This window comes from Halichoerus grypus, chromosome 9 (genome assembly GCF_964656455.1).
Source record: "Halichoerus grypus chromosome 9, mHalGry1.hap1.1, whole genome shotgun sequence".
Lineage (NCBI taxonomy): Eukaryota > Metazoa > Chordata > Mammalia > Carnivora > Phocidae > Halichoerus > Halichoerus grypus.
The window spans coordinates 36,113,419-36,126,845 of record NC_135720.1 but is presented as its reverse complement, the minus strand read 5'-3'; the positions used below and the strand labels follow the sequence as shown (position 1 = coordinate 36,126,845).

The following is a 13,427-nucleotide window of genomic DNA, read 5'->3' as shown; positions in this document are numbered from 1 at the left end:
TCATGAGATCAAGCCCCAATTGGAGCCCCATGTCCATCCTCCTGTCCCCTTTAGCTCTGCACTCAGCAGGGAGTCTGAGATTCTCTCTCTCTCTCTCTCTTTCTCTCTGCCCCTACCCCCCCAACACTCGCTCTTTCTCTCTCTAAAATAAATAAATCTTTTTTAAAAAGCTGGATTAACTCTCATGACAATAGCCTTTATGAACTGTTGCATCAGTTATGCATCACAAGATTATCAAATAGAGAAATAGTAGGAAGGCTCAACAACTATAGAAATTGAAGTCAGGGAGTATCGACAGTCTGACACTGAAAATTGGTTTAAATTATGCATTAATATATACTCTTTTCATACTTAAACTTTGTATACCAGTTAAGAAAAGATGCTTTCCTATTTCCCAATTTTAGGGAAAGATACACTAATTTTACCATGTATTTGACACATTTGTAAAAAGAAAGTCCCAATTTAAAGTTCCCATGAATTTTACACATTTTTCCATTCGTATTTAACCTTGTTACATACACATCTAAAGTTTACTTATACATAAAGAGATTGTTACCAGATATCAAAGATCTAGGTTCTAACCTTTGATATAAACTTGCTATTTGTCTTACAGTTTCAGCATTTCTTTGAGTCCTAGTTTGAGGTTTCAAAATAAATAATTGTGACGGCTTCTATCCTTACTAACAATAGTTATCATAGTTAATTTAGCTTCCTGTGAGATGCATGCTTTGAAAGCAAAAGTGGTGTAGAAATACAAAGTATTGTTAAAAATCAGCTGAAAGTATGTCTTTTTCTCTTACCAAATGCCCCTTATTTTGGACTATGTTTCCTTCTTCTGGCATTCTTCAATTCCCCTTTCAAGATGTCTTCTCTAATTAAGTAGCTACAGCTAGAGACTCTCATTTACATCTCTGGCAACGATTACAATATTAAGTTCCATCTATTAAGCATCACTTCCTGGATATTTCATAAAATCTGCAAAATCAATGATCCCAAGCCATGGGATCAGTTGCACTGAACTCATGCCAGTCTCCTTGATGTGGATAATTGGGGTGTTCCCTCCTCTAGCCCCACCATGGCCACTTACATAGTGATAACTTCAACTCATTTTCTTTTTTTATTTAAATTCAATTGACCAACATATAGTACATCATTAATTTCAGATGTAGATTTCAGTAATTCATCAGTTGTGTATAACACCCAGTGCTCATCACATCACGTGCCCTCCTTAATGCCCATCACCCAGTTACTCCTTTCCCCTGGCCCCTCCCTTCCAGCAACCCTCAGTTTGTTTCCTATAGTTAAGAGTCTCTTATGGTTTCTCTCCCTCTTTGATGACTTCCCATTCAGTTTCCCTCCCTTCCTCTATGAGCCTATGCACTGTCTCTTATATTCCACATATGTGTGAAACCAAATGATAATTGTCTTTCTCTGATTGACTTATTTCACTCAGCATAATACCCTCCAGTTCCATTCATGTCAATGTAAATGGTAAGTATTCATCCTTTCTAATAACCGAGTAATATGCCATTGTATATATATACATCACATCTTTATCCATTCATCTGTCGGTGGACATCTCAGCTCTTTCCACAGTTTGGCTATTGTGGACATTGCTGCTATAAACATTGGGGTGCAGGTGCCCCTTCGGATCAATACATTTGTATCTTTGGGGTAAACACCTAGTAGAGCAATTGCTGGGTCATAGGGTAGCTCTTTTTTTTTTTTTTTTTTAAGATTTTATTTATTTATTTGACAGAGAGAGACACAGCAAGAGAGGGAACACAAGCAGGGGGAGTGGGAGAGGGAGAAGCAGGCTTCCCACCGAGCAGGGAGCCCAATGCGGGGCTCGATCTCAGGACCCTGGGATCATGACCTGAGGTGAAGGCAGATGCTTAACGACTGAGCCACCCAGGTGCCCCAGGGTAGCTCTATTTTCAACTTCTTGAGGAACCTCCATACTATTTTCCAGAGTGGCTGCACCAGCTTGCATTCCCACCAACAGTGTAAGAGGGTTCCCCTTTCTCCACATCCTCACCAACATTCGTTGTTTCCTGACTTGTTCGTTTTAGCCATTCTGACTGGTGTGAGGTGGTATCTCATTGTGGTTTTGATTTGTAGTTCCCCGATGCCAAGTGATGTGAAGCAATTTTTCTTGTGTCTGTTGGCCATTTGTATGTCTTCTTTGGAGAAATATCTGTTCATGTCTTCTGCCCATTTCTTGATTGGATTATTTGTTTTTTGGGTGTTGAGTTTGATAAGTTCTTTATAGATCTTAGATAGTAGCCCCTTATCTGATATGTCATTTGCAAATATCTTCTCCCATTCTATAGGTTGCCTTTTAGTTTTGTTCAACTTGTTTTCTAAGATTAGGTTTAAACCTTAGATATTCTATGAAACCTCATCACCACTAACACCTCCATTGCTCATATGAAATAATAGTCCAAAAACATTGTTTGAAAAAAAGGTGATTCAGAAATACAAAATGAAGTTATTATTAGAATGGAAAAGAAGAAGTGTGAAAAAGTAGAATTTAATTTTCTGACTTTAGAATCCTAACATTTTAAGGCTGAAAGAGTTGTTACAGTCAATCCAGACCAAAGCTTTTTGTGGTTTCTATATAAAAAGTAAAAACTTGCCTTCAGATGAAGTTTGGGAAATTTGTACCTACTTGTGTAATACTGACTGTATAATTTGAGTGACCCTTGTACAGCATTTAAGAAACAATCACTACTCAACTGTAAAAGAAAAAAATCTAGAATCATAGAATCTGAGCTTCATAGTCTCAATTTTTCCCGCTTCCCACAGCATAACACTGAAACCTTCCTGAAGAAATAAAGTTTGCCACCATTTGTGCCTGCCCATATTCAAAACTTCCTAATAAAACACAAACAGAAATTTTCCTTCCCAATTAGGACAATTATGTCTTCTTTACTTTTTCAAAAATCTACTTTGCCAAAAACTTTTGTCTAAAAAGGCAAAACATGAAAAAAACAAACAAGAAGAATATAGCACAACGTGTTATGAGTTGATTGTGTTAGATTTCATCAGTGAAAGTTTTAAAGAAAGAATTGAGCAAGGTACTTTGGCACATCTCATAATTTTGGTGGGAACTGTTACCAACCATGGGACTTTTTATGGAGCCTTTTCCTGGAAAAGTTTCCAAACATCCAAAATCTAAAATTTTAAATGAAATGTATTTTAAGGTTTATCAGTTTCTGAGGCTTTGCGCATATAAATCATGCTTATTTTCATAGCTGATTTAAAGTTATATTGTAATTGACAAAAGTTTCAAGGTGCTTGAAATTACAATTGTGTTTCCTTTGAGCAGCTGCATTTCAGAGATAGAGAGATAGGCTGTTGTGGACCAGTCAAACCCATCTTCATTCAAACTCAGAGTCCCTTCCTGCCCTGGGCTTGAAGTGATTTTCTTTCAAAGTGAGGTCCACTTCTCTATAGACAGTTCTTATGAGAAGTTTTCACAGGTTTTTACCTATAGCTCTCGTGTCTTAAAATGGACCAAACTAGCTTCTGAGCACAGGAAGCTCTCTTCATCTCTTTTCTTTTTAGGGTCTTTCCCTACATAAAATATGTACACATTTTCTGTAAGTCTCCAATGCTGACTTACTGGCATGAAAAATGATCCTGTTACTTGGAAAACAGTTTTCACTTACAAGTCCCCTAGGTCCTATAATGGCTAAACCTCCTGTGCCACTTTATATGTCCGCCCCACCCCATAGAGGAGTATGTACAGGAAAAGCAGACTTCCCTTCCCCCACACATTTCCTCAGTTTATTTACAAAACGTCTTGGAATGAGAATGAGCTGCTTGTGGTTCCTGTGGCTGATTCAGGGATGGTTTCCTCTAGGAAGAGGATGCTGGTCAACCAAATGACCTCTCTGTAGCTAACCCTTGCACCCCTGTGGTAAGGCTGATTGGGCTTATGGGTACCCCTTTCTAACTAAGCCTGGTGGGATTTTTTTTGTGGTAAAGAACTTAGCAAGAACCAAACATCACTCTGAAGTCAGACCTGACAATGTCAAGGCCCATCAGAGCCCAACCCACCCCCACCACCACCTACAAAAGAAGTCAGAATACACAGAGATGCCTTTGCACTCCTGTGCATCAACCTTTGTTTCTCATAATGGTCACAGTTTTTCCCTTCTGGATTCCTAGAAGGACAATAAAGCTACTTATATTGTATTCGAACACAGAACACACAAGGAGAAGAAATCATCCCAAATACCAGATATGTGAGAGATGTACATCAGTCAGCAGTTTTCCCTCAGCTCAAATGTATGTGTTGATGACCAGTTAATAGTCATAAGAAGATTTAAAGTTGTGAAGATCTTAAGTAAACATTAATCTTCCACATATATGTTTATATTTATGCAGACTTGCTAATGAACAAGCTCACCACACACATGAATATGTGTAGCAATAGTCTTTAGTGTCATGTCCTCACCAAACAAATATTTCACTTGAGTAGATGGAAGATGAAGACAAAAGAACTATAAGAATTTTATCCCCAAAGATAAAATGTTGAACATTATAAATATTATAAATTATAATTAGTAATATAAACAACCACATATGATCATGTGGAAATACTAGTAAGATAAATATCACATTTCATCATTGTATCAATTTGAACTGATAAATATAAAACTCATGTGAGAGGAAATATTTTAAGAAAGCATGGGAGGGTTCCAAGGAACTACATAATTTCAGAATCAATTTACATTGGAGCAAAAAGTAAAACTGTGTTCTCTAATAGACCACAGTTGAAAAAAGATATCCTAAAAGGAAGTGTCCTTACTCAAGTTAAGTTTTCGTCTATGTTGTCATCCTTGCTTGAAGAAATTAGATGCATGCTTTTCATCCATCACATAAATGACAAGCGAACTAATGTGCACTGATTTCAGTGCAAAATTACCCAGTCTCCAATCTTCCAGGGTGCTAGTTCAATGAGAATATTTTCACTGTGTGTGTGTGTGTGTGTGTGTGTGTGATCTATAAATAGTTTGAGGCAGTATATTCTTAGTTTCCAAATTCCCAAATTCTAATTAAATTAAAAACAATGTATGTATGTATTATTTTTTTTTTTAAAGATTTTATTTATTTGACAGAGAGAGACACAGCGAGAGAGGGAACACAAGCAGGGGGAGTGGGAGAGGGAGGAGCAGGCTTCCCGCTGAGCAGGGAGCCCGATGCGGGGCTCGATCCCAGGACCCTGGGATCATGACCTGAGCCGAAGGCAGACGCTTAACGACTGAGCCACCCAGGCGCCCCAATGTATGTATGTATTAAAGGGAAACACTAGATCATAGAAAAGAGAGGGGAAAATCCCAACTCATTCACCCATTGCCACCAACTGAAAGCTAATGAAACGAAGTGTATCTCCTGCCTAGAGAATGTCATTGGATTTCTATATTTATAATTTAACATTTGTTTTTGTCTTTCTGCATTTGTCCCTTCAGTGCATCCTAACGTCAGTCAAGGCTGCCAAGGAGGCTGTGCAACGTGTTCAGATTACAATGGATGTTTGTCATGTAAGCCCAGACTATTTTTTGTTCTGGAAAGAATTGGCATGAAGCAGATTGGAGTGTGTCTCTCTTCATGTCCAAGTGGATATTATGGAACTCGATATCCAGATATAAATAAGTGTACAAGTAAGTGCTACATGGCATTATGTTTTTATCTCATCCTTGGGGTCTTTCCAGATTTGAACTGGCCTCTAGCATGTTTGTGATATTCAGCGTTAAGGAAATAATGATATTTACCTGATAATTAGGCTAAACCATACTTGGACTTAACCCTCAGAGCAGGAAACTTTTCACCTCTTATAAAAAGCACTCGAGTTTTGTGTTCTTGTTGTTTTTCATTGTAAAAGCAAAAACTGAGAACCTGGTTATTCCTCGTGGAACCTATAGAAAAGTACTATAAGCCGAGTTCCCATTACTATCACAGCATCCAAGTATTTAATGACTTAAAGAATAAATTCAGCTACTTTTGCTTCAAGAAGGATTCTAGTATAGCAAATGAAACATTTATCTATCTGTTGGAAATAAATGTTGAAAACACTCTCATATCTCCTCTCCTCTGGACCCTGGAAGTCTGCTCTCCCCACCAGAGACCCAGTAACCTTTCAGAATCTAAATTCCTCTCAAACTCCTGTCCTGTGACTGAACTGCAGCCATTTTGCACTGACCTCACTGGGCTTCTTGCAAGATCTTCCCACCTCAAGGCCTTTGCAGTTACTGTTCTACACTCACTGTTCTGCCAGTTTAGAAAGCTCTTTGCCTGCATCTTTCCTTGGTTGGCTCTTTTCTTTCATTCAAGATTCTGTTCATATGTCACCTTCTCCGGGGGCATTCCATGGCCAGCTTACTCACAACAGTCAACCTTCTCCCCTTATTGGTCATTTGCCATATCTTTCTCCTACCTTTTATTGTCGTCATTACTCTTTCCAAAGCACTTATCACTCTGGAACTAGACTGCTTGGTTTCCAAAACCACTCTGCTCTATGGTCCTGGGCTAGTTACATAATCTTTCTGAGCCTCAGTTTCCTTATCTGTAAAATGGAAGTTATAATAGGGGCTACCTCCCTGGGTGATTGTCCTCACAATAACCTCCACAACTTAAACCTCTTAAGTGGCTTAATATTACAAAATACTTGCAGCAGTATCTGACTTATAGTAATCACCATGTAAGGGTCAAATGTTGTTATTGTTTATTGTGTCACCCCTCCTAAAATGTAAGCTCTGTGAAGTCCTTATCTCTTGTATGCGCTGCTGTCAAGCAATATCTAGAACAGTACTAGGCACATCGTGGACAATCAGATATTTGTTGAATGAACGAATAGACTCCCAAAACAGCCGAAAAGCAATATCTAGTATATTTCATTAAAGCTCTGGTGAAAAACTTTTTGCTGTCATTTAATATAAATAGATACTTGCTCTTATAAACATTTTTGGCAGTAGACATATTGCCAAAAACTTTTCATAGGGCTATCAGTACAATAATTTTGAAATCAATGGCTGATGTACATCAACTAAATGACTGTGAAGGAATCCGTAATTCGGTCTGGCAAATTAATTTTGAATCCTAAATGTGTTTGACACCAAAGTCACATGTACCTGTGATGTAAGCGTACAGACCTGGACCAGCAATAGGTAAGTGAAGATAATGAAAGCATATTTCTTTCCTTTTTTCTCTTTCAGAATGCAAAGCTGACTGTGATACCTGTTTCAACAAAAATTTCTGCACAAAGTGTAAAAGTGGATTTTACTTACACCTTGGAAAGTGCCTTGACAATTGCCCAGAAGGGTTGGAAGCCAACAACCATACCATGGAGTGCGTCAGTATTGGTGAGAAGGATCTCTAAGATTTACAGGGGAGGAGAAACACCTCAGATGATAATTTCAGTCTCCATGGAAGTGCTGCTTAAAGTCCTATTTCACAACTACCTGAGGGACTATTTCCAAGACGCTTTCTTCATCCTTCCTTACAAAGATACCATCTTAGCAGAGTTCCCACAGCCTTACCCAGCATGTATCACAGTACAATTTAACACCCCACGGGTGCTCCATTATTTCTTAGAGACTGTTGGTAACTGTTTCAGCTATTCTGATCGTTAAATATTTATTTTGTATCATTATGATACAGTGAAGTTCTACTTACAGTAATTTATTATAGACATACTTGCATATGTATTATATGAGATATATACACACACACACACACACACACACACACGTATATATTTGGTCTTAAAATAAATTTCCACATTAGGACAAGAGTTTCACAAAACACCTAGGTCTAATGTCAAGCAGTGAGCAATGTTGTTTTCCAAGGGGAGAAAGCATTCTCTGGATATAGCCCATTGACACTCAGTAGATGAGCCAAAGATCTACAGAACTGGACCTCATATAGTTAAAAATCTGACTTTTTTCTGTCGCACTGCTTTGCTGAAATGTCCTGCTTGCACAGGTATTTAGAAACAAGGAGAGGATTTGGGACTCACTCAAACTGACAGAAGGACACAAGTCACAGGGTCTGATTAAATGCAGGCTGAATTTTCTGGAGGGGAGGTCCCTCAGACCAGTTGTTTGTCTAAATAACAGATCACTGTCAGGCTCTATTTTCCCTCTTTTAAATGTTGCGCAGCTACTACAGCTATGAGTTTGATGAACAGTTGGGGAGCAGATGCTAAACCAAATGGGAAAACAGCATACTAAATCCCAGAATCCCCTGGGCAAGAGCTACAAGAACCTTTGATGCTGCAGTGATATTGGCACACAAATGTCCTCCTGATTCAGTACAAGATCATCTCCAGGACTCCCCTGGGGTCCCCGCAGATAGATCCATTAGAATCAAAAGTGCTAGAGTAATACTCTAAAGTGGTGGTTTAACTGTTTCAGGTCCACAAGAAACACTTATTTTAAACAAACTTTGTAGGAGAACGAAACGAATAGATGATATTTTAAAGATAATTTCAGAAGCATCTGGAAAACAGCAAGCATGAAACAGTTCATGGTTCATTTTGGTTTAGTCTTTTTTTTTTTCCTCTAGTCAATAAAGACGCAGAGAAACAACTTAGAAAGAGAGTAAAACGTACATGAGAAAGCACTTCAAGTTCATCTCTTTGTAAGTCCTGAGGGCTGATGATTAAAGGTAATAAGTTCCAAACTGTGGAAGAAATAGGAAACAGGTCTGTGGAGTATTCAAAGACAGAAATTCGGATAAGTTGCAAAAAGTTTGTGGTATTTCTCTACCCAAGAAAAGGGGAGCATGTTTAGATTTTCTTAGTTGTTGAAAGTGTAGCATTCAGTCCTTGAAAGGCTGTTTATCTTAAATGTATTAATGTTTTTCTATTATAGAGAGCATTTAGCACCTGGCATTGTTAGATTAACTAGTAAAGCTGACTGGTAATTTATAGTACTATTTAGACAAAAACGATTTAACACAATTAAATTTAAGAAATTTATATGTTTAAGAATAGGGGTTAGCAATCTAAAAGCTATTTAGTGAATCTGGCTCATTGAACAGTTAGGTATAAATGACCTAGGACCCGATAATAGTGCAAATCCACAACTTTTGTTCAGAGCTATCTCTTGTTGCTTGCCATAAGGGATGCCTCCCATCATGTGCTGTCTAGCCAACAAGCAGTAGGTAGGCCATGACTGGGCTTGCCCCAGAATTTCACGAGAAATGATGACCTGCTTGCTTATCACAAAGGAACATTAAAGCTTATTCCTTTAACAGATATGAAACTAGGACCAAGAACTTGAAATAATGATTCCAAGGACACAGTATGAGTTATTGTCAGTGCTATTATTAGTATCTTGACTCTAGCTCTCTGGTGCTCACCGAAGATATTGAAGAATGTGAAATCTATTCTCTGGATATAGCCCATTGACACTCAGTAGATGAGCCAAAGATCTACAGAACTGGACCTCATATAGTTAAAAATCTGAATTTTTTTGTGAAATCTACATTGTGTGACCTGTTTCTTACCCAGATTATGATTAAACTAATAAGAACAGATACTACACTTGATCTTAGCCAAAAGGTTGAGAAGCGATTACCCAGATTATTATTAAGAGGAAGGTTCATAAACAGGGAAAATGCCACCCTGATATAGAGCTAAGGTGAAAGACTTACATCTCAACGTATCCACTCCTCATGGTTTGCTGTCAAATTAGGCATAAATTGTCCATTGAACCCAATTTTATAGGAGAATATAGTTCTACTACTTCATGCTCTAGATATTTGCTTCCTTTCTGCACTTTTTGTCATCCTTATTCTTCTCTTGGAGAGTTGGCCTTACTCAAGTATTCACAGAAGGAGATATCTAACTTTAAACAGTGAGTAAACAGGAATGTGCCCTTGTTATGTTCTCAATGGAACCATGCAACTGGTCAACAAAAATGAGAGTAAACGAATAATGGTGTTGTAAGGTCATTATTGGTGAAACATCCAGTTCAGCTTTTCTCCCAATTCAAGAATCCCTCTTAGAGCATTCCAGACTACCACAGTGTGACCACTTCGGGGGACAGGAGGCTAATGACTTTTTTGAGACCCTTGCTTCATGAGTGAATAGTTAAAGAGTTCCAGTGTTAATATTGTTTTTAATACACAAAATAGAAGAAATAGAGAAAGTGAGTAATTTTTTTCTTAATTACCTCCTAACCAATGATGTCCCAGTTCTGTACCATTCATTTAATGATCTGAATGTAACTTAAATAACCCTTTTTGTTATCGTTACATGTTTTCCAAAGTTTCCAATTTTCCAGAAATATTTTTAGAAACTAATATTATAGATTCATACTACGGTATTTCTCTAGGAAAAATTCTCTTCCTCTCAAGGCTTTTTAACTATCCCTTTTTATTAGAGCTTTTTAATATCTGAACTCATAAGTTTTGAATATTTTCCCTCCTTCTTCCTCAATGGAATTATCTAAGACTGTCATTAGAATTTCATTATTTTAGGGGCACCTGGGTGGCTCAGTCAGTTAAGCATCCAACTCTTGATCATAGCCCAAGTCTTGATCTCAGGGTTGTGAGTTCAAGCCCCATGTTGGGCTCCATGCTGACTGTGGAGCCTACTTAAAAAAAAAAAAAAGGAATTTCATTTTTAGAACCATTTATCATCTGACTAAGGATTCCTAGTTGTAATTTTAAAAATCTTTTTTTCTGAAGTCTAAATACGCATTTGCCTAGACCACCTTTGCAATTGTGAAAAAGCACTAATATTCGGGTCATTTTCACATCATGTAATTTTTTTTTTCTAATTTAGTCCTCTTGGTTCTGGCAATAAATGAATACTAGACAAAGTGACAGCTCACAAACTTTGATTTTTATTTTTCCATTTGCTTTCTTGGAGGTGGTTTTATTTGTTTGTGTTAAAAATCCACTGCTTTTGCATCATTAATATCAGGTTGGTAGATATGTCCTTAATTGGTAAAAGATATAATATCGTTAAGTGACTTTGTTGCTCTATTCTTTTTTTAAAAAAGATTTTATTTATTTGAGAGAGAGAGTGTGAGAGAGAGCATGAGAGCAGGGTGAGGGGCAGAGGGAGAAGCAGACTCCCCGCTGAGCAGGGAGCCCGATGTCGGGCTTGATCCCAGGACTCTGGGATCATGGACCTGAGCCAAAGGCAGACGCTTAACTGACTGAGCCACCCAGGCACCCCTGTTGCTCTATTCTTTGACTAAAATCATTATGTTATAACTGAACATGAAAACTAGCTTAAGAGTGGTTCAGTAAAGTTCATTTAAGTTCACAGAAACTTAAATTCACTTATTTAGTCATTTACATTTAACTCTGTGTTACCTTCAGATACCTGATGGTAACTATAAAAGCATGTGAAAAAATGTATGGCAAAAGAATTTAAGTTTCTAAAACATTTAGGTTATATTTTTTGGGGTTGCATGAAAGACAGAATTCTGCTCTAAAATAAGGATCCTTTAAATCAGAAGGCAGCAAGAAAGGTTAATGGAAACATGTTTTGTGGAAAGAATCCTATATCATCTAAAGAATTATTGCTGCAAGCTGTTTCAGTTATTGCAAATTAGGAAGTTGTATGAACATAAATAGAATGATAGTATCTTGCAGATACTTATTTTTGTTAGAAGTGCAGAAATCTGGGGCGCCTGGGTGGCTCAGTCGTCCTGGGTCCTGGGATTGGGCTCCCTGCTCAGCGGGAAGCCTGTTTCTCCTTCTCCCACTCCCCCTGCTTGTGTTCCCTCTTTCACTGTCTCTCTCTCTGTCAAATAAATAAATAAAATATTTTTAAAAAAGAAGAAGAAGTGCAGAAATCTGTTACAAGACTCTGGAAAGCCATGATTGAAAAGAAGAGATTAAAACATACAGAAAAAGGGGGAAAAAAATCTACAGAAGCTTCAGAAAAATTAATCCTTTCATCTTAGAAATCACTCCTTCAAGTTAATTCTAGAAGCAGTTTATCAGCTGAAGTTGACCCAGAATCCACTTAAAATAGATGCTGCTATGCCTGAACCATACCTGTTAATAAATGATAATATTTAAGTATTCAACTGCACATGAAAGACAGTGAATCCAGGCCAACAACCTGGATGCCTTTTTTGCTTAACCATTCTCTAGCACTGAAGTTCTCAAAGTGTGTTCTTTGGACCTGCAAATCAGCACCACATGTATTGTTAGAAATGAAAATTCTCAGGCCCCATCCCAGACAACTGAATCAGAAACTCTAGGGGTGGGATCCAGCAGTCTGTGCCTCAGCAAGCCCTCCAGGTGATTCTGTTGCACACTGAAGTTTGAGAAGCAGATCTGTAGCACATAATAATGACTAGTCTATCAAGTTATGGTCAGGATCAATCAATAATTGTAGCAGTGCTCTAGGAATTATGAAACATTGGTCAATTGTGAGTAATTATATTAGTGCCTGGCTTTATAAATCTACAGTGAAAAGTAAACCTAATGCAAGAATGAGTTTACCTGACATTATGAGCACTAAAAACATGAAAACATTATATTCCTGCCTTTCCCTTTCTCTTCATTTTCTTTAAGTCATCTTGCCCAAGTTTGTTCTACAGGATTTCTCAGAATTTGAGCAAGTATTCATAGAAGCAAACCTTTTTGTTTATTGAACAATTGTGAAAGTATCTGTGAGCCTGCTGAGCCTGCTTCTGCTGTTCTGTTTCAGTGCACTGTGAGGCAAGTGAATGGAGTCCTTGGAGTCCATGCATGAAGAAAGGAAAAACATGTGGTTTCAAAAGAGGGACTGAAACACGGGTCCGAGAAATAACACAGCATCCATCAGCAAAGGGTAACCTGTGTCCCCCCACCACTGAGACAAGAAAGTGTACAGTGCAAAGAAAGAAGTGTCAGAAAGGAGAACGAGGTACAATCATACTAGCAAAATGTGCTTATTTGAAGTCTCAGAATTTGAAGCAAATTTCACTTATTTCTTAGGAAACATTTAATGCTATTGCTTGTGTCTAAAACCCCAAAATGTATACCAACCAAAGCATATGTTGGCTGTAAATTACAGAATATAGATGTGCAATTTTTAAAAATAGAGTCTGATATCAAAACTATAAACTACTATAGATGTGTGTTAATTAGATCATGATGAAAAGGGATGCGTTATAGATTTTTTTAGGCCTATATTTGTCTTTTGGGTCATTATCTTTCTTATCATCCTTCTTAGTACCTAAAAAACTTTTGAGAAGCTTCATAAACGCAAGGTCTCATACCATTTGGTACAAGACCATAGTGAAGAGACACCAGCCATAAACTTACTTCTTTTTTCCACTGCCTACAAATCTAAGTAGTACAATTAGTTTGTAAGCTTTTGTAGCTAAAGATATTTTAAAGGTTACATAGCATTTTTAAAATATTTAAATGGATATATGTTTCTACAGTATTTTTTTATAGAT

The 13,427-nt window shown here is 37.5% G+C and overlaps 1 protein-coding gene and 1 pseudogene across 3 annotated transcripts in view; one reads left to right on the top strand and one right to left on the bottom strand.

Moving 5' to 3' along the window:
• Positions 1-13,427, top strand: part of RSPO3 (R-spondin 3) — an 89,360-nt gene that overhangs the window by 27,531 nt on the left and 48,402 nt on the right. For all 3 annotated transcript variants that reach the window (XM_036085432.2, XM_036085433.2, XM_036085434.2), the window contains exons 2-4: positions 5,481-5,672; positions 7,224-7,370; positions 12,692-12,889. In XM_036085432.2, the coding sequence (XP_035941325.1) occupies positions 5,481-5,672; positions 7,224-7,370; positions 12,692-12,889 (537 nt within the window). The remainder of the gene's footprint in view (positions 1-5,480; positions 5,673-7,223; positions 7,371-12,691; positions 12,890-13,427) is intronic.
• Positions 9,365-9,587, bottom strand: LOC118531459 (U2 spliceosomal RNA; annotated as a pseudogene).